Source organism: Bufo bufo, chromosome 1 (assembly GCF_905171765.1).
Source record: "Bufo bufo chromosome 1, aBufBuf1.1, whole genome shotgun sequence".
In the NCBI taxonomy this organism is placed as follows: domain Eukaryota; kingdom Metazoa; phylum Chordata; class Amphibia; order Anura; family Bufonidae; genus Bufo; species Bufo bufo.
Window position 1 is genome coordinate 637,101,309 of NC_053389.1, and position 23,695 is coordinate 637,125,003.

The window sequence follows — 23,695 nt, forward strand, 5'->3', positions numbered from 1 at the left end:
ACGTTAGTAAATGAGTCACACTGAGTATAAATGGAAAACCACTTCTCTTTTCCAAACATGCTTCTGAACTTTTCACCGGGGGGATACCCGAAAGTGGTATTCTGACGAATCCCTCAGCAGGTCCATTCAGTTCACTAAGGCAAGTGAAGTCCAGTAGATTAAACTTTTTACTCCGTTTGAGTGGCATATTTTACTATTCTGTTGAGTCCCACAAAAAATAGATGAAAAGCAGGTCAAACAGAGTCTATGGTCAATGTATCTGCCGAGGGATACTTTGGAATACCCTTTTTGGGTATTCAGATGTAATCCCCCAGGCGGAAAGCTCGACAGAGGGCTAAAATGTGATGTGAGCAGCCCCTGAAGATGGGGGGAGGACCTGATAAATGGGATGTTTGTGCTGCGTGCCATGTCTCGTCAATGCAATTAACTAATCTAATCGTATTGATGAATCCCTCCCGCTGAATAATTGAGAGTCCGGCATTGATGTTTTCCCCACAGTGCAGCCTGGTGCATTGAAACATGATGAAAGGGTAAATAAGACAAAATCCTACAGCGGTATTATTACACTCCCGCTGGCAAAGCTAGAAGGTTTTCACTGGAAATCCACTTCAATAAATGTAATAAAGTATTACAAGAAGGCGTCTGCTCCAGTATGTTTTGTTCAAGTGTTAGGAGATACAGTATGTATACGTTAGTCTTAAAGGGGTTGTGCAGCCAATAATATTGATGCCCCATCCTCAGGACAGGTGATCAGTGGGGGCCTAAATCCCAGGACCCCCCCCCCCCCCCCATTAAGCGGTTTGAAGTGGAGGTGCTGCTCGTACGGGCGCTCCTTCCTCTTTAAGATTACACTGCGTGTTGTCTCGGATGCGCAGTGTAATTATAAGTACTTCTATTCACTATAATGAAACAAGCACTTGTAATTACACTGCGGCGCCGCTGCAAGCGAGGATAGGTCATCAATATTACTGGCTGCCCAACCCCTTTAATATCATTAGAAATTACTGTGAAAACCTTTCCATTGGAATTCTTAACGGGATATTCCATAGTTTTTTGTTTTTCTTTTAATTCCCCCACTGCACCTGTAAAGGAAAACATAATTACCTGCTCCCCATTGCTTGCTTCTGGCTCCGTGGGTCCTTGTCTGTCTTCATTGTGCTTCTGTCCCTACATGTAAACTGCTAGCATATACAGGGTCACGTGTGCCGCTGCGAACCAATGACTGGCCTCAGCAGTGAAATGTTCGTAAGCGGCTGTCTGTTTAGCAGGCAGTAGGGCAAATGTACATCTTACCCCTGAGCTCCCGTGGGCATTGTACATCCCTTTTTTTTTTTTTTTAAAGGGGTTGTTTGAGATATAGATATTGATGGCCTATCCTCAGGATAGGTCATCAGTATATGATTGCTGGGGTCCGACTCCTGTGAGTGCTGGGGCCTCTTCCTAGGCCAGTGATGTCACATTCATTAGTTACTTGGCCTAGTTCAGTCCCATTGAAGTGAATGGAGATGAGCTGCATTACCAAGCACAGTCTCTATATGATGCAGGCTATGTGCTTGGTAAGCTGTAAAGAGGTCACATCACTTACTGGAGTGCTGCTGCCTCTTCAAACATCTGATCGGCATGGGTGCCGGGAGTTGGACCTCCACTGATCAGATATTAATGACCTATCCTGAGGATAGGTCATTAGCATCAAAATTTTGGACAACCTCTTTAACCTTGGTGTTTGGATGGCGCCAAGGGGTATTTGTTATGGACCTGATGTGCTTGAGTTCTTTCAAACAATCTGCCTCTAATGTGGACAAGCCTAATGTTTAAGATAGAGAAAATAAGATATCATATTAGTTGTGATATAAGCTGTATTCATAACCACATGAAAATGGAAAGATACATGGATTGCGTGTTGAAAGTGAAATGAATTGATTTTATTGACTTTATCTGAGATGATTATTATATTTTGTTTGTAAGATTTTCAAAAACAATAGAATTGAATTGTGACAAATCATCTGTACTTTGCTCCATTCAGCTTTCCCTCAACTCTGAGCAGACTCCCTGACACAGCCCCTGAAAAACACCCCCACAGCATGATGCTGCCATGCTTTACCGTGGGGATGGTGTTGGGCAGGTGATGAGTAGTGCCTGATTTCCTCCAGACATCAGGCTTAGGCTACTTTCACACGAGCGTTCGGGTGTCCGCTCGTGCGCTCCGTTTGAAGGGGCTCACGAGCGGCCCTGAACGCAGCCGTCCGGCCCTAATGCATTCTCAGTGGAGGCGGATCCACTGAGAATGCACCCGCCTGCCAGCGTTCAGCCTCCGCTCCGCTCAGTGAGCGGACACCTGAACGCTGCTTGCAGCGTTCGGGTGTCCGCCTGGCCGTGCGGAGGCGAGCGGATCCGTCCAGACTTATAATGGAAGTCAATGGGGACGGATCTGCTTGAAGATGACACTATATGGCTCAATCTTCAAGCGGATCCGTTCCCCATTGACTTTCAATGTAAAGTCTGCACGGATCCGCTCAGGCTACTTTCTGACTTTTCTAAGTTATAATGCAGACGGATCCGTTCTGAACGGATGCAAACGTCTGCATTATCGGAGCGGATCCGTCTGATGAAACATCAGACGGATCCGCTCCGAACGCTATTGTGAAAGTAGCCTAAGAATTCTGTCCAAAAAGTTCAGTCTTAGTTTGATCAGATCAGAGAATTTAGTTTCTCACAGTCATGAGCGGACTGGGAACTTAAAGTGGCCCTGGAAAAAATACTAAAAGTGGCCCCGTTTTGTAGTCGGGTCCAACTTGATGGAAGGCAGGGCCAGCGATACCATATTGCGGAACGTTATACCACTCCAACAGAGCCAAATACCACAGTCCATCAGAAAATACTGCCAGCAGCACAAAATGCATCCCCAAAAACCTCCACTGGCCGGCCGTGAGGAGGGCTCAGGCGGCCCCCTGGGCATCGGCCCACCGGGGAATTTCCCTGTAAGGTCTATGGCCAAGAGTCTTTTAGATTATTTTTTGCAAACTCCAGGCAGGCTTTCATATGTCTTTTACTCAGGAGAGGCTTCTTTCTGGTCACTCTGCTATAAAGCCCAGATCACTGGAGTGCTGCAGTAATGGTTGACCTTCTGGAAGTTTCTTCCATCTGCACATAGGATCTTTGGAGCTAAGCCAGAGTGAGCATTGGGCCCTTCTTCCCCGATTACTTAGTTTGGTGTAGCGGCCAGCTCAAGGAAGAGCCCTGGTTGTTCAAAACGTCTTCCATTTAAGAATTATGGAGGACACTGTGCTCTTGGGATCTTTCAATGCAGCAGAAATTTTTTGTACCCTTCTCCAGATCTGTGCCTCCACACAATCCTGTCTCTGATCTCTACAGGCAGTTCTTACCTCCTCATAACTTGGTTTTTGCTCTGATATGCATTGTCAGCTCTGGGATCTTGTATAGATAGGTGTGTGTGTCTTTCCAAATCATGTCCAGTCAACTGAATTTACCACAGGTGGACTCCAATCAAGGTGTAGAAACATCTCAAAGATGACCAAGAGAAGGGGAAGGTTCCCAGAGCTAAGCTTCACGTTTAATAGTAAAGGGCCTGAATGCTTATGTCCTTGCAAAAATCCAGTTTTTCCTTTTTAATAAATTTGCAAACAGTTTTAAAATTAAATTTTTTCACTTTCTCATTATGGGGCATTGAGCACAGATTTATGAGGGAAAACTTGAATTCGTTTTTTTAATTTTTGCATAAGGCAGCAACATAATAGAATGTGAAAAGAATGAACGTGTCTGAAGACTTTCTGAATGCACTGTATGCCACTTTACTCCGAGCTGATCTTCAGTACCCTGGCACGGGCATGACAAAGTGGAAGGCACTTTCTGCTTTCATCTTCGTCCATTGTTTAGTTTCTAGCACCTGTTGCTTAAAGAGGACCTTTCACTAGAATAAAAAATCTAAACTAACTATACAGACATGGAGAGCGGCGCCCAGGGATCTCCCTGCACTTACTGTTATACCTGGGTGCCGCTCCGTTCTCCCGGTATAGGCTCCGGTATCTTCATAGTTAGGCTCCACCTAGAGGAGCCTGCCAGCGTCTCCTTCTCCCAGGCTGTAGCGCTGGCCAATCGCAGCGCTCAGCTCATAGCCTGAGAGGTTTTTTTCTCTCTCAGGCTATGAGCTGAGCGCTGCGATTGGCCAGCGCTACAGCCTGGGAGAAAGAGACGCCGGCAGGTTTCCCTGGGTGGAGCCTAACATGTGAAGATACCGGAGGCTATACTGGGCGAACGGAGCGGCACCCAGGTATAACAGTAACTGCAGGGGGATCCCTGGGCGCCGCTCTCCATGTCTGTATAGTTAGTTTAGATTTTTTATTCTAGTGAAAGGTCCTCTTTAAAACAGCTGTTTGGTGGGGGTGGCGTGTATCGGACCCCCACCAAACTGATATTGATGACCTATCCTGAGGATACATCATCAATATTGCCAGCCTCGAAAACCCCTTTCAGACACTTTTTTTGTTAAACAAATTCAATCCAGATATTCTGTTGACAGAGTACATCACCCAAATCCTTAGAGTTTCAGATTTGCCCATTAAAGGCTAATTTAAAAAAAAAAAAATCATGTAGCTGTATGGAAACTGATTGCCAGTTTGAGATATTTGTGGTGAAAGGCTGTATATTTAGCAATCAGTGTTCATGCATTATGGATGAGTGGTGTGATATTTTATATAAGATATTCCCTGACTAGGAGAATCCAATGTTCAGTTCTTGTATGCTGTTGCAGATACAGTAATAAGCATTTCTGAACCATAGTGTCACATCCTGTAAGTGTGACCTGTTTATTTCAGAGGTAGAAAAATGGGAAAAAAATAAGTGTTTAACAACTGGAATAAAAAGTCTGCAATCGGCACGAGCGAGTCCATGTGGTTTTAATAGAAACTGTTCTGTGTGTTACAGTATGACTTCAGGTTAAGTAAGGACGCAGCCCCCCTCAACAACAGACATCCTCAGCATGACCTGGAAAAGAACGTTACTGGAAGGCAAGGTATGGCGGCTACACATCGATAAGATTGCTGGTGACCTTCTTTATGTTCCCATATTGCAAGATTGAAATGTCCCCCTGCATGCTTAATTTAAAGGGGTTGTCCCACAAAAAATACTCGACATTTTTGAAATGTCATGTAATTAAAAATGCATCTAATAATAAAATTCATCTGTATAGCACTACCTGCTGTTTGTTCTTTCCCTTATTTCTCTGTCCACCTCTGTAACATTGCTGAGGTGGACGCACATGCTCATTTCTGTCCTTCACCTGCCACCAGCTTTATCTACTGTTAGAAGCTGTGACGGATAGGGTATATTCACATTATGTGTGAGTTTTCATGCAGGAAATCCGAAGCATAATGCAGTACCCGCTGAGTTAATGAGATTTTCGGTGTGGAAAGTTTTATATCCACAGTATGTCAATTGTTTGTGCCGATTTTCAGTGCAGATTTCACCAAACTGAGAGATCTGGGGCAAATCCACATCAAAATCTGCAAGTAACATATATGGGATTTGGTGCAGAAACGCCATGAAAACCACATGAGAAAACACCAACTACACTGCTGTGTATATTTCCCCTTTAGGGAGAGGGCTTCCGCAGAAATGACATCCACCATGAATATAATCTAGCAGGGCAATTGGCGCAATGAATGTTTAGAGCTTTGAATTCTTCTGAGGTCCAGGGCTGGTTATAGCTTTGAAAGAAAGAGATTGTCATGTCCTATATGATGTCTGATTTTCATATATTCTTTTTTTTACACTAATCATGGAGTAACCTCTTTAAGTGTGGTTTATGGTTAACCCTTTTTTGTATCCCCAAAGGCGCAACTGTAGGGGGGCCTGCAGAGGTAGCAGTTACAAATGGGCCCTAGGGTATGAGGGGTCTTGGCTACTGTGCTACTTATGGGCAGGTCCATTTTACCTGTGACATCAGTGTTTATTATCCCTGTGGTATGACATCACTGTGTTCATCATCTTTGTATTACAATGCTAATTTTATTATCCCCGTTCTCTGTCCTCGTTGAGGTCGTTTGCTATGGGCTGTGACTAGGGATGAGAGAATCGACTTCGGATGTTTCATTCGCATAAAACTTTGTTAGAATACTGTACGGAGCGAGCGTTCTGCACAGTATTAGAATGTATTGGCTCCGATGAGCCGAAGTTATTACTTTGCGAAGTCTCGCGAGACTAAGGGTAATAACTTCAGAAATGAATTTCTACTGTAAAAAAGCTTTTACCGAACTCCAGTTCGGTTCCAAGGTACCATTTTACTTCGCAAAGTAATAACTTTGGCTCATCGGAGCCAATACATTCTAATACTGTGCAGAGCGCTCGCTCCGTACAGTATTCTAATGTTTCATCCGAAGTCGATTTGCTCATCCCTAATTGTGACCTTATAATGAGAAAGGCCCAGGGGCTTAGCTATAGGGGAAGCAGGGGAAGCGGCTGCTTTGGGGCCCTGACCCAGAAGGGGCCCATCCAGGAGGAGGAGGACTAAAAGATTTTTGTCAGGGCCCCTCAACAGTATTACACAATGAAATGATATACAGTGGCAGTATAGACGGATGGAACAGCTGCCTGGCCTGGTCTGAGAGAGCGATCTTTACTAGGTTGCGAAAAAATTACTGGGGGAGGGGGGCCCCATTTAAAAATTTGCTGTGGGGCCCAGTGATTTCTAGTAACGCCACTGGAAAGGCCCATTCTTTTAGTCAAAAAATTGCCAGTTTTGGATGTACAATGTAATTGCATAGTAAAAATGTGAACTTTTACATGGATTCTGTTTGGAAGTGCAGCCTGGAAATGGACCTTGGTTCTGTGATGACTGTGCATTCAGCTCCTCTTAAAGGGGTTACTCTATGCTTAATGTAAAAAATGAAAATCATACATCATATAGTACATGGCAGCCTCTTTCTAACTAAGCTAGAACCAGCCCTGTCTAGACTTCTGGAGCACCAATATGCATTGACCACATCCATGTTTTTCACAGTTTTATATTATACATATTTGTATTATTCTTTTATAAGGAGCACATAGCAATTTTTGTTTATTACTAAATCACATTCATTCAGATTACTACGAACTATACAATATATCCTCCAACCCAGCAAGTAGGTACATTGCAGCAATACAGCAACAAAAAAAGTCAGGGGTTCATATTACCTATTATTACCATATTTTTATTCATTAAATAAGACATTTTATTATTCAGACCAGATGGTGAGTGCCTGTTTTTACTTTGTATACTTGTAACTAATTTGTGGATGATAGGATGAATCATCTAGAAACAGAGCACCTTACCGCAGACCGGATACGGGTGAGCCACGATATACTTGTTATACTTTTTATATTAGAACCAGCCCTGTACCTCACATGGATCCAAAGATCTCCTCGTTCATTTCTCTACAAGGATATAAATCTAGCAGTTTGCATGGCATGGGAGTGTCTTTTCTGCTGGAGCTCGGGGGCGTGTCTTTTCTGCTTGAGATCTCTCCCTATCACAGCTCAGGAGGTGTGTCTTTCATGTGCAGCTCTCTCCTTATCACAGCTCAGGAGGCAGTTGAAGGATGAAACTGAGCATGTGCAGCCTTCTCAGTGAACCAGACAGAGAAATAAAAAAACAAACCGCAGGCGGCGCTATACAGATACATTTTATTGAATAATTCAGGGGCTATACAAAATTTTGAATTGCATGCAATTACAAAAGTATTCAGATCCAGGTGCTGGTTTGAAAATTGTAGAGTATTTTTTGTGGGACAACCCCTTTAATTGGCGCTCTATGCTCTTGCTGTCTTTTCCGTTATAAATAACTGTGTTTCTAATCCCTGTTCTGTGACATCGCTGCCTGTATTATTCCCATATTGTGATTTATTGTATGGGTTATCAGGTACATAAATATGAGAGGATGATGTAAGAATGTCACTAATCATCAGCTCACCACCAGGAAGAAGCACAAAAGCTTAAATGAGACTGTTGGGAATCATCTTCCATCAAACACTAGATAAATGATAACGTTCGAATGCTGGGACTTCCACCAAGCACTTGAAAGTCCCCTGTTCCCTCTTTACCTACATTACTCACCTATCCTGAAGATTTTTCATGGGTTAACCACTTTAAGGCAGTACTAAGTAAACAGCAGTACTAGTATTTTATGTTTATCCCATAAAGCCTGCAATCTGCATCCCATGAATGTGGATTCCGCAAAAATTTGCCTAGGTAAATTTTGGCACAGAATTCAGACATTTGATCCGCTGTAGAAGTAAGTGTCATGTTATTTTAGGCTAAAAATGCAAAGATTAGCCCCATTGAATGACATTGGATTTAATCCTTGTAGTTTGCATGGATATGCACATCAGAATAATCTGTCGTGTGAACATACCCTAAGTGTGCTCTTTTCGTAGTTTATTATATAGATGACATTATGCTGACACAATTACTCAAAACCCACAAAATCTAATAAAAAGCATAACCGGAGGGACCAATTACACAACGCTGTATATAATATATAACACAGATCTCTATATACTATATATAATTAAATAGTAAAGTGCAAGTGCTATATACAGCAAAACCATATATTAATAATAGTACAGTATTATATAAAAATACAGTGTTAAATAGTAATAGTGCAGTATTATATAAAAATACACAGTATTAAATCTACTGTTGAATATATCATAAAGTTCTCCTATGGGCTTTACTACGGGTATATTATAAAAGATATATTATAGACTGAGCTGGACCAGTACATATAATGTCAACTATATAAATGAAGTGCAAGTGCCATATAGTCATTAACTATACCGACGTAACAGAGTCATCATGTAGAGCATTATGGTCCGACACTTTAACATGTGTCTGTGTATATATAAATATACAGTGATCCCTCAAGATACAATGGCCTCAGGATACAATATTTTCAACATACGATGGGTCAGAAAAGACCATTGTAAGTTGAAACTAGACTCAACATACAATGTCTCAGACTTCTCTGGTAAAGTAGCTTTATTAGCTGCTAGTTATCAGCTATTCCTGACTGTTATATGTAAGGACTTTTATCTGTCTTAGTTACCTGCTTATCTTTCTTAAATCTTAATCTTCTCTTACTTTGGATGACATTTTGGGGATTTGGAACCGATTACTCAACTTACAATTATTACAACATGCAATAGTCATCCTGAAACCATTTAAAGGGGTTGGCCACTTTCTGGTTACTGTTGACCAACGTGTTTGTGAGATGATTATATGGCACTTACTAATATGCCCTTTGTTGGAATTCTGCACCATTCCCTATATTTTTTAAGATATGCCCCTTTGTTTATAATGTCTTTTGTGCTGTCCACACAGAAGTCCTGTCCATAAGATGGCCGCTGATGGAGGGTCATGTGACCAGGCAAATCACCTCCATATGACGCCTCGTCCATTCAGATACACTGCCCCTGCCATCTGTACTTGTTCTGTTGGGTGTTTAGAGCAGGTGCAGTGTGTCTGAATGGAGGAGGCATCACACGGAGGTGATTTGCCTGGTCACATTACCCTCCATCAGCGGCCGTCTTATGGACAGGACTTCCCTGTGGACAGCACAAAAGACTTTGTAAACAAGAAGGCATACCTAATAAAATATAGAAAATGGTGCAGAATTTCAACAAAGGATACATTAGTAAGTGCCATATAGACATCTCACAAACACATTGGTCAACAGTAACCAGAAAGTGGCCAACCCCTTTCAGATAATCGACACAAACTGTAAAGTCTAATGGCGCTGCCAACCTCCTTTCATCGTAAGGATAAGGAACCACTATATACAGTACAGACCAAAAGTTTGGACACACCTTCTCATTCAAAGTGTTTTCTTTATTTTCATGACTGAAAATTCTAGATTCACACTGAAGGCATCAAAACTATGAATTAACACGTGAAATTATATACATAACAAACAAGTGTGAAACAACTGAAAATATGTCATATTCTAGGTTCTTCAAAGTAGCCACTTTTTGCTTTGATTACTGCTTTGCACACTCTTGGCATTCTCTTGATGAGCTTCAAGAGGTAGTCCCCTGAAATGGTTTCCACTTCACAGGTGTGCCCTGTCAGGTTTAATAAGTGGGATTTCTTGCCTTATAAATGGGGTTGGGACCATCAGTTGCGTTGAGGAGAAGTCAGGTGGATACACAGCTGATAGTCCTACTGAATAGACTGTTAGAATTGGTATTATGGCAAGAAAAAAGCAGCTAAGTAAAGAAAAACGAGTGGCCATCATTACTTTAAGAAATGAAGGTCAGTCAGTCAGCCGAAAAATTGGGAAAACTTTGAAAGTAAGGGCTATTTGACCATGAAGGAGAGTGATGGGGTGCTGCGCCAGATGACCTGGCCTCCACAGTCACCGGACCTGAACCCAATCGAGATGGTTTGGGATGAGCTGGACCGCAGAGTGAAGGCAAAAGGGCCAATAAGTGCTAAGCATCTCTGGGAACTCCTTCAAGACTGTTGGAAGACCATTTCAGGGGACTACCTCTTGAAGCTCATCAAGAGAATGCCAAGAGTGTGCAAAGCAGTAATCAAAGCAAAGGGTGAAAATATGACATATTTTCTGTTGTTTCACACTTGTTTGTTATGTATATAATTCCACATGTGTTAATTCATAGTTTTGATGCCTTCATAGTCATGAAAATAAAGAAAACTCTTTGAATGAGAAGGTGTGTCCAAACTTTTGGTCTGTACTGTACGTATATACACTCACCTAAAGAATTATTAGGAACACCATACTAATACGGTGTTGGACCCCCTTTTGCCTTCAGAACTGCCTTAATTCTACGTGGCATTGATTCAACAAGGTGCTGATAGCATTCTTTAGAAATGTTGGCCCATATTGATAGGATAGCATCTTGCAGTTGATGGAGATTTGAGCGATGCACATCCAGGGCGCGAAGCTCCTGTTCCACCACATCCCAAAGATGCTCTATTGGGTTGAGATCTGGTGACTGTGGGGGCCATTTTAGTACAGTGAACTCATTGTCATGTTCAAGAAACCAATTTGAAATGATTTGAGCTTTGTGACATGGTGCATTATCCTGCTGGAAGTAGCTATCAGAGGATGGATACATGTTCTCATTCTGTTTACGCCAAATTCGGACATTTGAATGTCTCAACAGAAATCGAGACTTATCAGACCAGGCAACATTTTTCCAGTCTTCAACAGTCCAATTTTGGTGAGCTTGTGCAAATTGTAGCCTCTTTTTCCTATTTGTAGTGGAGATGAGTGGTACCCGGTGGGGTCTTCTGCTGTTGTAGCCCATCTGTCTCAAGGTTGTGCGTGTTGTGGCTTCACAAATGCTTTGCTGCATACCTCGGTTATAACGAGTGGTTATTTCAGTCAACGTTGCTCTTCTATCAGCTTGAATCAGTCGGCCCATTCTCCTCTGACCTCTAGCATCCACAAGGCATTTTTGCCCACAGGACTGTCGCATACTGGATGTTTTTCCCTTTTCACACCATTCTTTGTAAACCCTAGAAATGGTTGTGCGTGAAAATCCCAGTAACTGAGCAGATTGTGAAATACTCAGACCGGCCCGTCTGGCACCAACAACCATGCCACGCTCAAAATTGCTTAAATCACCTTTCTTTCCCATTCTGACATTCAGTTTGGAGTTCAGGAGATTGTCTTGACCAGGACCACACCCCTAAATGCATTGAAGCAACTGCCATGTGATTGGTTGACTAGATAATTGCATTAATGAGAAATAGAACAGGTGTTCCTAATAATTCTTTAGGTGAGTGTATGTGTGTGTATGAATGTATGTTCCACGATTACTCAAAAACACAACCATTGATTTCAACGAAACCTGGTATACACATCCCTTGCTACCTGGAAATAAATCTTGTGGGGGTTATGCGCCCCTACACAGCAGCTTCATGGAGTTTGTATGCTCCAACTGTTTTTGCTACACACATATTGCTCTGTAACTCAAAAACTCATCGATCAATTTCTACTAAACTTGGTACACATATCACTTACTATCCGGGAAAAGAATACTGTGGCGGTTACATGCCGGTACACAATGAGTTTCTGTCTGTCCCGACGTCTGTCTGTCTATTCTTTATGCGCGACCAAACGACTGGACCGATCTTCACCAAATTTGGAACACAAGTACATCAGGTGTCCGGGAAGGTTTTAGACCGGGTCTCAGCTCTGTAGGACATACCGTTTCTGAGATATTCCCCAAAAATTACCTGCATTATCTAATGCAAGCCTGCAAGTCTTTCCCTTCATATCTCAACTGCCATACACATAGTCGTATGTCCCTTATCAGCCAATAGAAGCTCACAGGCTCTTAGTCTCCACATACACACAGTTTTACTCCAGGTTTCCATGACAACCCAGTCATTTTTCTTCACTGCTGTAGGTCAGCTTTAGGCTAGGGCTACACGACGACATGTGTCACGCGACAATAAGTCGCACGACACATAGGGCACAACTACATTGCTACATGTGTCGCGCAACATTAATGTCGCACCAATGTCGCGCACTGCGACATGTGACATGTTGCGACTTTGACGCGACAGTCGCAGAAAAATCCAACTGTCGCGTGGCAGTCGCAGCTTGTCACATGTCGCAGTGCGACACCATAGACTATTATTTTAAAAGTTGTTGAGACAAAATGTTGCGCAACACATCCCTAGCATTAAAGGGGCAGGGTACTGTGGAGGTCACTGTTAAAGGGGTGGGCACTGTGGAGGTCACTGTTAAAGGGGCAGGGGCCACTATTAAAGGAGCAACTGCTGTGAAGGTCACTGTTAAGGCAGCAGGGTACTGTGAGGTCACTGTTTTAGGCAGCGGGGTACTGTGGAGGTCACTTTCAAGGGAGTGGGGTGCTGTGAAACTCACTGTTAAAGGGGCAGGCTGCTGTGAAGGTCAAAGTTAAGGGGATGGGCTGCTGTGGAGGTCACATTTTAAAGTGGCCCGGCACTGTGGGGGGGTCAGTGTTAAGGGGTGGGGGACTGTGGAGTTCACTGTTATGGGGGATACTGTCGATTTCTTTTAACGACACACGCAAACATTAAATGAAATAGATGAAATATACCCATGTGAAGCCGGGTTCTTCTGCTAGTGTGTGTGTGTGTGTGTGTGTGTGTATATATATATATATATATATATATAATATATTTCTTTATACCTCCCGAGGAAGCTTGTTTGCGAAACGCATCAAGGTGTAGGAGGACTACTTAAAGGGTTTCTGTCACCCCACAAAACTCATATTTTTTTTTGGATAGTTAGATTCCTCATAGCGCGATATAGGAGAATATAATAGTCTTACTTACTTTCATGCGGCCGATTCTTTATAAAACGAAGTTTTATAATATGTAAATGAGGGCTCTACCAGCAAGTAGGGCGTCTACTTGCTGGTAGCCGCAGCAGAAATCCGCCCCCTCGCCGTGTTGATTGACAGGGCCAGCCGTGATCTCCTCCTCCGGCCGGCCCTGTCAGTAATTCAAAAATCGCGCGCCTCTGGTCATTCGGCGCAGGCGCTCTGAGATGAGGAGGCTCGTCTCCTCAGCACTCCCTCAGTGCGCCTGCGCCGATGACATCACCGAAAGAGAAGACGTCATCGGCGCATGCGCACTGAGGGAGTGCTGAGGAGACGAGCCTCCTCATCTCAGAGCGCCGAATGACCAGAGGCGCGCGATTTTTGAATTACTGACAGGGCCGGCCGGAGGAGGAGATCACGGCTGGCCCTGTCAATCAACACGGCGAGGGGGCGGATTTCTGCTGCGGCTACCAGCAAGTAGACGCCCTACTTGCTGGTAGAGCCCTCATTTACATATTATAAAACTTCGTTTTATAAAGAATCGGCCGCATGAAAGTAAGTAAGACTATTATATTCTCCTATATCGCGCTATGAGGAATCTAACTATCCAAAAAAATAATAATGAGTTTTGTGGGGTGACAGAAACCCTTTAATAACTATGTCTGGTCAGTATTGTTAATGGCATTACGACTAGCAATGATATGGCACTCACACTTCAACGTACATATGCATGTGTGTGTGTGTGTGTGTGTGTGTGTGTGTGTGTGTATGTGTATATATATATATATATATATATATATATATATATATATTTGACATTACATTTACTGTTTTATGGTCCAGTTTAGTCTATAGTATATAATTTACAATACAATAATACATTTCTGTTTTTTCAGATGCATAGTGGTAAATAATACACTGCTCAAAAAAATAAAGGGAACACAAAAATAACCCATCCTAGATCTGAATTAATTAAATATTCCTCTCAAATACTTTGTTCTTTACATAGTTGAATGTACTGACAACAAAATCACACAAAAATAAAAAAATGGAAATCAAATTTTTCAACCCATGGAGGTCTGGATTTGGAGTCACACTCAAAATTAAAGTGGAAAAACACACTACAGGCTGATCCAACTTTGATGTAATGTCCTTAAAACAAGTCAAAATGAGGCTCAGTAGTGTGTGTGGCCTCCACGTGCCTGTATGACCTCCCTACAACGCCTATGCATGCTCCTGATGAGGTGGCGGACGGTCTCCTGAGGGATCTCCTCCCAGACCTGGACTAAAGCATCTGGATAGAGCGAGACATGATGTCCCAGATGTGCTCAATTGGATTCAGGTCTGGGGAACGGGCGGGCCAGTCCATAGCATCAATGCCTTTGTCTTGCAGGAACTGCTGACACACTTCAGCCACATGAGGTCTAGCATTGTCTTGCATTAGGAGGAACCCAGGGCCAACAGCACCAGCATATGGTCTCACAAGGGGTCTGAGGATCTCATCTCGGTACCTAATGGCAGTCAGGCTACCTCTGGCGAGCACATGGAGGGCTGTGCGGCCCTCCAAAGAAATGCCACCCCACACCATTACTGACCCAATGCCAAACCGGTCATGCTGGAGGATGTTGCAGGCAGCAGAACGTTCTCCACGGTGTCTCAAGACTCTGTCACGTCTGTCACATGTGCTCAGTGTGAACCTGCTTTCATCTGTGAAGAGCACAGGGCGCCAGTAGCGAATTTGCCAATCTTGGTGCTCTCTGGCAAATGCCAAACGTCCTGCACGGTGTTGGGCTGTAAGCACAACCCCCACCTGTGGACGTCGGGCCCTCATATCATTTTGCAGGGCTCTGGCAGTGCTCCTCCTGTGCCTCCTTGCACAAAGGCGGAGGTAGCCGTCCTGCTGCTGGGTTGTTGCCCTCCTACGGCCTCCTCCACGTCTCCCGATGTACTGGCCTGTCTCCTGGTAGCGCCTCCATGCTCTGGACACTACGCTGACAGACACAGCAAACCTTCTTGCCACAGCTCGCATTGATGTGCCATCCTGGATAAGCTGCACAACCGGAGCCACTTGTGTGGGTTGTAGACTCCGTCTCATGCTACCACTAGAGTGAAAGCACCGCCAGCATTCAAAAGTGACCAAAACATCAGCCAGGAAGCATAGGAACTGAGAAGTGGTCTGTGATCACCACCTGCAGAACCACTCCTTTATTGGGGGTGTCTTGCTAATTGCCTATAATTTCCACCTGTTGTCTATCCCATTTGCACAACAGCATGTGAAATTGATTTTCACTCAGTGTTGCTTCTTAAGTGGACAGTTTGATTTCACAGAAGTGTGATTGACTTGGAGTTACATTGTGTTGTTTAAGTGTTCCCTTTATTTTTTTGAGAAGTGTATAATAAAGCCCATAGAAGCACTTTAATTTATATATTCAACATTAGATTTAACACAGTATTTTTTTTATATAATATTGTACTAATATTAATATGATTTTGTTGTATATACTGTAGAACTTGTACATTTTTTTTTAAAGGCGTTTTCCGAGAATTAAATACCGCTGCCTTCTCAAACAGCTGATCAGTGGGGGTCCCAGCTGTCGGACCCCCACCGATTCAGATACTGATGACCTATCCAGGTCATCAGTATTTAAGTCTCAGGAAACCCATTTAATTTTATGCAGTATATAGAGATATGTGTTACATTTTATATATAGCGTTTTGTAATTGGTCCTTCTGGTTATGCTTTTTAATTGATTTTATGGGTTTTGGGTAATTTGTGTTAGTATAATGATCAATAAAGACATTGAATAAAAGAAATAATATATGTATATGTTATTGTCGTCATGGAAAAGAGATACTAAGAATTGTATAGGTGTTTGGATCTTTCTGGTTTTCTTGGTTTGATAGGGCAATATATAATATATAGGTGTTTTATTTTATAGATGAGCATATTATGTAATGTTCATGCTGTCCTATAGCACGCCATCAAATGTTCAATGTGTGTTTTTTCATCAGTCATTGCTTTTCCATTTTTGTATAGATGTCTTTGCAGTACCTGTGCACTGCTTATTTTAATGTTTGTTTGTTTTTTGTTTGTTTTTTCTACTAGATGGAAGACTTTCAAGTCCCCTGATTCGGAATCAGCAGCCTTATATTCCTTTAACTTCTAATGTCACTGAGGTTTTTGGCCCTGTTTCAAGATGCAGTAGAGACTCCATGTCACTGGGGGCATTTGGAGAGCTTTCAGGCCGTGTATCCAGAAAAACCAGATCTAGATCCGTCCCCCATTGTGCCAGTCCAAATAATAACAATGAAGATGCTCCACAATCTAAAGGTAGGTCTGCCGCAGAGGAGTACCTGGTGCTTCTATAGAAACAATAGTCCAAAGTAGTATTAAAGGGAGTGTGTCAGCCTTTGACAGTGACTGATAGCACTTTCAGAAACCTTTAAAACATTACCCCTTGTTTGACAATCCATTTTTGGCATTGTGCAGAAAAAGCGCTTTGTTCAAATATCCAAATGAGCAGTTCAGTGTACCCGGAGCGAGTCCTAGCCCCTCGGAGCACTTCAGTGCTCCGCAAAGTTAGCCACTCTTTTCTCTTTGTGATTGACTTGGCTAGGTGTTGTGCACCAGGCTTTTGGTGCATTTACAGTACACCGCTGAAACAAGAGACTGTAGTGAGCATGCACAGAATTCACAATGCTTACACGAAATTACCAGGTCAGATGTGAACAGGATTCAGACGCCTGGCCCTGTCAATCACAGGTCATCAGTATCAAAATCCCACAAAACCCCTTTAACTGTGGTACAAATTTCTATCCACCGGCAAGTATTTTATGTCTGTAAAAAAGTGCTGTTTTAGGCTACATGCACACGAATGTTGTTTGGGTCCGCATCCTATCCGCAAAATAAAACGGAACGAACACGGAAACATTCATTTCAATTGGTCCGCAAAAAACGCGGACAGCACACCGTGTGCTGTCCGCTTCAGTATGTCAGTTGCGTTGCTCCGCAAAAAAAAATAGTGCATGTCCTATTTATTTCTATTTTGCGGACAAGGATAGGCATTATTACAATGGATCCGCAAAAAAAGCGGATGCCATACGGAACGTCATCCTTTTTTTTGTGGATCCGCAATTTGTGGACCGCAAAACATATACAGTCCTGTGCATGTAGCCTTAGGCTGCGTTCACATCTCTGTCAGAGATGATCCGACATAAATGCCAGCTGTTAGCCGAACAAAAAACACTATATGCAGTGGTACTTAGTAACATAGTACATAAGGCCAAAAAAAGACATTTGTCCATCCAGTTCGGCCTGTCATCCTGCAAGTTGATCCAGAGGAAGGCAAAAAAAAAAACCCAAGTCAATTTTCCCCACTTTAGGGGAATAAAAATTCCTTCCCGACTCCAATCATGCAATCAGAATAACTCCCTGGATCAACGACCCCTCTCTAGTAGCTATAGCCTGTAATATTATTACACTCCAGAAATACATACAGGCCCCTCTTGAATTCCTTTATTGTACTCACCATCACCACCTCCTCAGGCAGAGAGTTCCATAGTCTCACTGCTCTTACCGTAAAGAATCCTCTTTTATGTTTGTGTACAAACCTTCTTTCCTCCAAACGCAGAGGATATCCCCTTGTCACAGTCACAGTCCTGGGGATAAATAGATGATGGGAGAGATCTCTGTACTGACCCCTGATATATGTATACATAGTAATTAGATCTCCCCTCAGTCGTCTTTTTTCTAAAGTGAATAACCCTAATTTTGATAATCTTTCAGGGTACTGTAGTTGCCCCATTTCAGTTATGACTTTAGTTGCCCTCCTCTGGACCCTCTCCAGCTCTGCTATGTCTGCCTTGTTTACAGGAGCCCAGAACTGTACACAGTACTCCATATGTGGTCTGACTAGCGATTTGTAAAGTGGTAGGACTATGTTCTCATCACGGGCATCTATGCCCCTTTTGATGCAACCCATTATCTTATTGGCCTTGGCAGTAGCTGCCTGACACTGGTTTTTGCAGCTTAGTTTTCTGTTTATTAAAATTCCTAGATCCTTTTCCATGTCAGTGTTACCCAGTGTTTTACTATTTAGTATGTACGGGTGACTTGCATTATTCCTTCCCATGTGCATAACCTTACATTTGTCAGTGTTAAACCTCATCTGCCACTTATCTGCCCAAGCCTCCAATCTATCCAGATCCCTCTGTAGTAGTATACTGTCCTCTTCAGTGTTAATTACTTTACACAGTTTAGTGTCATCTGCGAAAATTTATACTTTACTATGCAATCCTTCTACAAGATCATTAATAAATATATTGAAGAGAATAGGGCCCAATACTGACCCCTGAGGTACCCCACTAGTGACAGTGACCCAATCTGAGTATGTACCGTTAATAACCACCCTCTGTTTTCTATCATTGAGCCAGTTACTTACCCACTTACAGACGTTTTCTCCCAGTCCAAGCATTCTCATTTTATATACTAACCTTTTATGTGGTACAGTGTCAAATGCTTTGGAGAAGTCCAGATACACGACATCCATTGATTCGCCGCTGTCAAGTCTAGAACTTACCTCCTCATAGAAACTGATTAAATTAGTTTGGCATGACCGATCCCTCACGAAGCCATGCTTATATGGCGTTATTTGCTTATTTCCGTTAAGATACTCTAAGATAGCATCTCTCAGAAAACCTTCAAACAGTTTACCCACAACAGATTTTAAACTTACCGGCCTATAGTTTCCAGGCTCTGTTTTTGGACCCTTTTTGAATATTGGCACCACATTTGCCATGCGCCAATCCTGTGGGACATTCCCTGTCAGTATAGAGTCCGCAAATATCAGAAATAAGGGTCTGGCTATGACATTACTTAATTCCCTTAGTATACGGGGGTGTATGCCATCCGGTCCTGGCGATTTGTCTATTTTAATCTTTTTAAGTCGCTGATGTACTTCTTCCTGGGTCAGACAGGACACTTTTAATGGGGAATTTACTTTTACATTCTGCATGTCATCTGACAGTTTATTTTCCTCTGTGAATACATTGGAGAAAAAAATATTTAACAGCTTTGCTTTCTCCTCGTCGATCTCTGCGACTCCCCCCTCATTACTCTTTACTCTTTAAAGGGCCGACACCTTCAGATTTATACTTTTTAACATTTATATAATTGAAAAACATTTTATGGTTAGTTTTACTCTCTTTGCCAATTAATCTCTCGGTCTCTAGTTTGGCCGCTTTTATTTGTTTTTTACATGTTCTATTTTTTTCCTTATAGTTTTTCAGTGCTTCCTCGCTACCCTCCTGTTTTAGTGTTTTATATGCTTTCTTTTTGTCATTTATTGCTTTCTTTACATTTCTATTTATCCACATTGGTTTCTTTTTGTTTCTTAACCTTTTATTCCCATACGGTATGTACCTCTCACAATGAGATTTTAGGATGCTTTTAAAGTCATCCCATTTTGTGGCTGTATTTTTATTTTTGAGGACCTTGTCCCAGTTAGTTAGGCCTATGGCCTCTCTTAGTTGGCTTAATTTAGCTTTTTTGAAGTTTGGTATTTTTGTTCCTCCCTGTAGAAACGCTCTTTTGAATGATAATTGGAAGGTTATTACTTTATGGTCACTATTACTTGGGTCGAAACACAGCATTTATGCTGGAAAGTGGCCAGATCACCGCCAGACCTCATTACAGTCAGTGGGGATCCGACAATGATTTAGAGAATCTGGCAGCGCCGGATCCGGTGAACTCTGGCAGAGAAACGTTCACTGGAGATGTGAACGCAGCCTTATACTTTCAAGATGCCAGTTTAACCATTGTAATGAGCAAAATGCATTGGTAACTAAGTATTAGTCCCGATCAAGCTGTCCATCTGTTACTGATTCTCCCAATCATACTTGCCTCACTACATGTCTGTCATTACATATTGCTGGGCCAAGAAACTTCAGTCATCTAGGTAGTAGAAAAAGTACTGTAATATTGATTCATTAGGCATACTGTTACATAGTGTGTATATACAGATATTTTTATAATATTTCTCTTCACTAACGAATTTGAACCTAAGGTTCAGCATACACTACTCACAAAAGGTTAGGGGTATTTGGCTTGTGGGTGAAATTTCAGGATGAACCTAAAATGCATTCTAACCTTTACAAGTGACTTTAATGTGACCTCCTCTAAACTTTTGAATGCACATGTCCTACTGTTCAGTACTGTTTCAGTACTTTTTGCACAACTTGCTGTTCCCTAACAAGGAGCTTAACGGCAAAATTCACAACAGGTGTATGATCCATGAATCTCCCAATAAATTTACTAGTTTAATTAGAATTGGTATTTAAACAGTCCTCCTCATCATGCTGTTCACATTTTGACATCATGAGACCAAGACGACACCTAACAATTGATCTACAGTACCTCACCATTGCAAAGCTTCAAGCTGGATGTTCTCAGATGGAAGTGGCTACAGAGCTTAGGCTACTTTCACATCTGCATTTTTGATGGATCCGTCAGGGGATCAGCAAAAACGCATCCGTTCAATAATACAACAGTCTGCATATGTTCATACTGGATCCGGTTTTATTATTTTCAAAATGAACAAGATGGATCCGTCACTAAAACCATTGTAAGTCATTGGGGGACGGATCCGGGTTTTTTTTGGGTCCGAAAAAACTGATACGTCTCCATTGATTTACATTTTGTTTTATGACTGATTTGTCTTGATTAGTATTCAGCGTTTTTGTGTGCGCCATGGGAACGCAACAAAACTGAACGGAGTGCATTCTGATGCACTCCGTTCAAGTTCATTCAGTTTTGTCCCCATTGACAATGAATGAAGCGTTTTGCAGCGGTTTCGAGATCCTGTGATGGATGTCAATAGCAATACGAAAGAAACCCTGGACTATAAAAGTCAAGCGAGCAAGTGGACAACACGGGGCGCAGAACCACAACCAGGAGTCAAATGAATTCCAATTTATTCATAGAGAACGTGTTTTGGGGTGCATGACCCCTTTATCAAGTCTAAAAAGATAAATATATGTACATCAGTGTAGAGGGTATAAATTTATAAAAATTGATAAATAGATGAGGCTCCCAGCGCATGCGCAGTGTCGGCCTGTGTCCAGCTGAGAACATCCATCCGATCACCGCACCTGCGCACTGGCCCGTAATTTTTCCCTACCCTAACCGCTAGTGAGGCTCCCGGCACATGCGCAGTATCGGCCGGTGTCCAGCTAACTCTGCTGTGAAATTTCCCTACCCCGTCGTTGTGCGCCTGCGTGGCGCGGCACACCTCCTCACGTCATGTCCGGTGCGGCCGGAAGTGACGAGGGTAGGGAAATCTCACGAGGTAGTAAACCGGAAGAAGAAGAAAAGCTGTGGGCAGCGGCAGACGCCCTGATTGGAGGGAGGTCCGCTGATGGGCAGGGTTGTAGTGCACTGGTGTATTGTGTGCTGGGGCAGGAACGGAGCGATGAAAGGATGATTATGCTAAGAAGAGACCCGGGGGTATGGCAATAACAGGGAATTGATGAAGACTAAAAAGAACCATGATTGTATGGCAGTGACCGGGCGAATTTAAAGGGGGGGTAAGGAGAGGAATATGGGGTGGTACGGTGAAGGTCTCAATAAACAGATTGGAACAATGTGTAAGACTACCCAATGAAGTGGTGTAATAAAGCTAGACAAGAGGTGATAAACCTGGAAAGGACGTAATAAAACATATGCCAATGTACACTTTAAATCATTGTGAGGCCGGTATTCTGTGTAAGAATGAGCAATGTAATGAGGTGTGATGGAATAGGTAAAATGAGCTGGACTGAATGCCGTGGACAAAGGATAACAGATAGACATATGATGATGGGGTGTGGAAATGATGGTGAATGTGGAAGGGTATGGAAGAGGATGTGGGCCCATCGAGTGGGGCACCTCCTGAGTAAATGGCTGAGTTGGCAGATGTGTCAAAAACACTTGTTCTCTAGGCTTTCGTTTAAACCATAAGGTTCAGGGGGCTGTAGCTTGAAGATCCAAAACATCTCCCTTTTTTTGGAGCGTCCTGAACCTGTCTTAATGGGTATCATAAATTTGTTCAATGGGTGTAATGGTGAGTTTGGAAGGGTCTGTAGGCCTTTGTTGGCTGGCCCGCAAAAAAGCCCCTTCAATAATCTCCCTGAGGTATTTGTTATTGGAGAATCTAGACCGTAAGATTTGGCTTTGTTCAGTATAATCACTCGTAGTGGTACAATTTCTTCTTAGCCGTTTAAATTGACTGAAAGGTATATTATCCTTCCCTTTTTTTGTGGTGCGCACTCCTATAATCCAAATAGCTGTTGCCATCAACTTTTTGGAAAAATGTCTTTGACATGATAGTTTCGTTGTCTGCATATAAGATTAAATCCAGATATTCAATGAATGTACTTGAGTTGTTGGCTGTGAATATGAGAGATTCCACGTGTCGGTGTTGAGGTGAGAGATAAAGGCCTGAGCTTCTTCATTGTTGCCTCTACAAATAACGATCAGAACGTCTATATAGCGTTTGTAAAAGACAATCTTGTCCTTCCAGTGGTGCTCACCGTAAATGTATTCTTCTTCAAAACGGCCCGTATATAAGTTTGCAAAACTCGGTGCGAAGCACGTCCCCATCGTGGTCCTCTTCCGCTGTCTGTAGATCTGACCCTCGAATGAGAACACGTTGTGTGTGAGAATTAAATGGATCGCATCTGAGATAAAAATTCTATGTCTTAGAGAGAGATCACAGTCAGTCTCAAGGTAATAGTGGGCTGCGTTAATTGCGGCCTCATGTGGGATGTTAGAATACAATGCAGCAACATCCAGTGTTAACCAACTGTAGGTTGATTCCCACCTGATATGCTTTAATAGTAAAATAAGTTGTGAAGAGTCCCTTTGGTAGGAGGGGAGGTTCAAAACGTGTTTTTGTAAAAAAATGTACACATAATGGGAAAGGTTACTGGTTAGTGAATTAATACCAGAGATGATGGGTCTTCCTGGTGGATTAGTGACGTCTTTGTGGATCTTTGGTAAATGGTAAAATAATGCTGTGTTCGCATGGTCTATTATAATGTATTCCCTTTCCTTTTTTGTTAGGATGTGGTCCTCCTCTGCTTGTTTCAGCAGGGTGGAAAAGCTCTTTTTATCTTCTATAAAATAGGGGAGGGGTTCATAATACAATGGATCTCCCATGATCCTATTTGCCTCCCTCACGTAATCATCTCTATTCTGTAGTATTATTCCCCCTCCCTTATCTGCATTCCTAATAACGAGGAGGTACGTTGGTATTGGGTCGCCTCGTTTCGATTGCAAAATGCCTTTGGAGTATGAGGTTTCTAATGAAAGTGTTGAGGTCGACAAA

General features: G+C 42.5%; 1 protein-coding gene across 2 annotated transcripts in view; it reads left to right on the forward strand.

Moving 5' to 3' along the window:
• The window catches only part of LRRC49 (leucine rich repeat containing 49), a 171,606-nt gene that overhangs the window by 12,345 nt on the left and 135,566 nt on the right, over positions 1–23,695 (forward strand). For both annotated transcript variants that reach the window (XM_040415768.1, XM_040415769.1), the window contains 2 exons: positions 4,942–5,029; positions 16,438–16,662. In XM_040415768.1, coding sequence (XP_040271702.1) covers positions 4,942–5,029; positions 16,438–16,662 — 313 coding nt within the window. The remainder of the gene's footprint in view (positions 1–4,941; positions 5,030–16,437; positions 16,663–23,695) is intronic.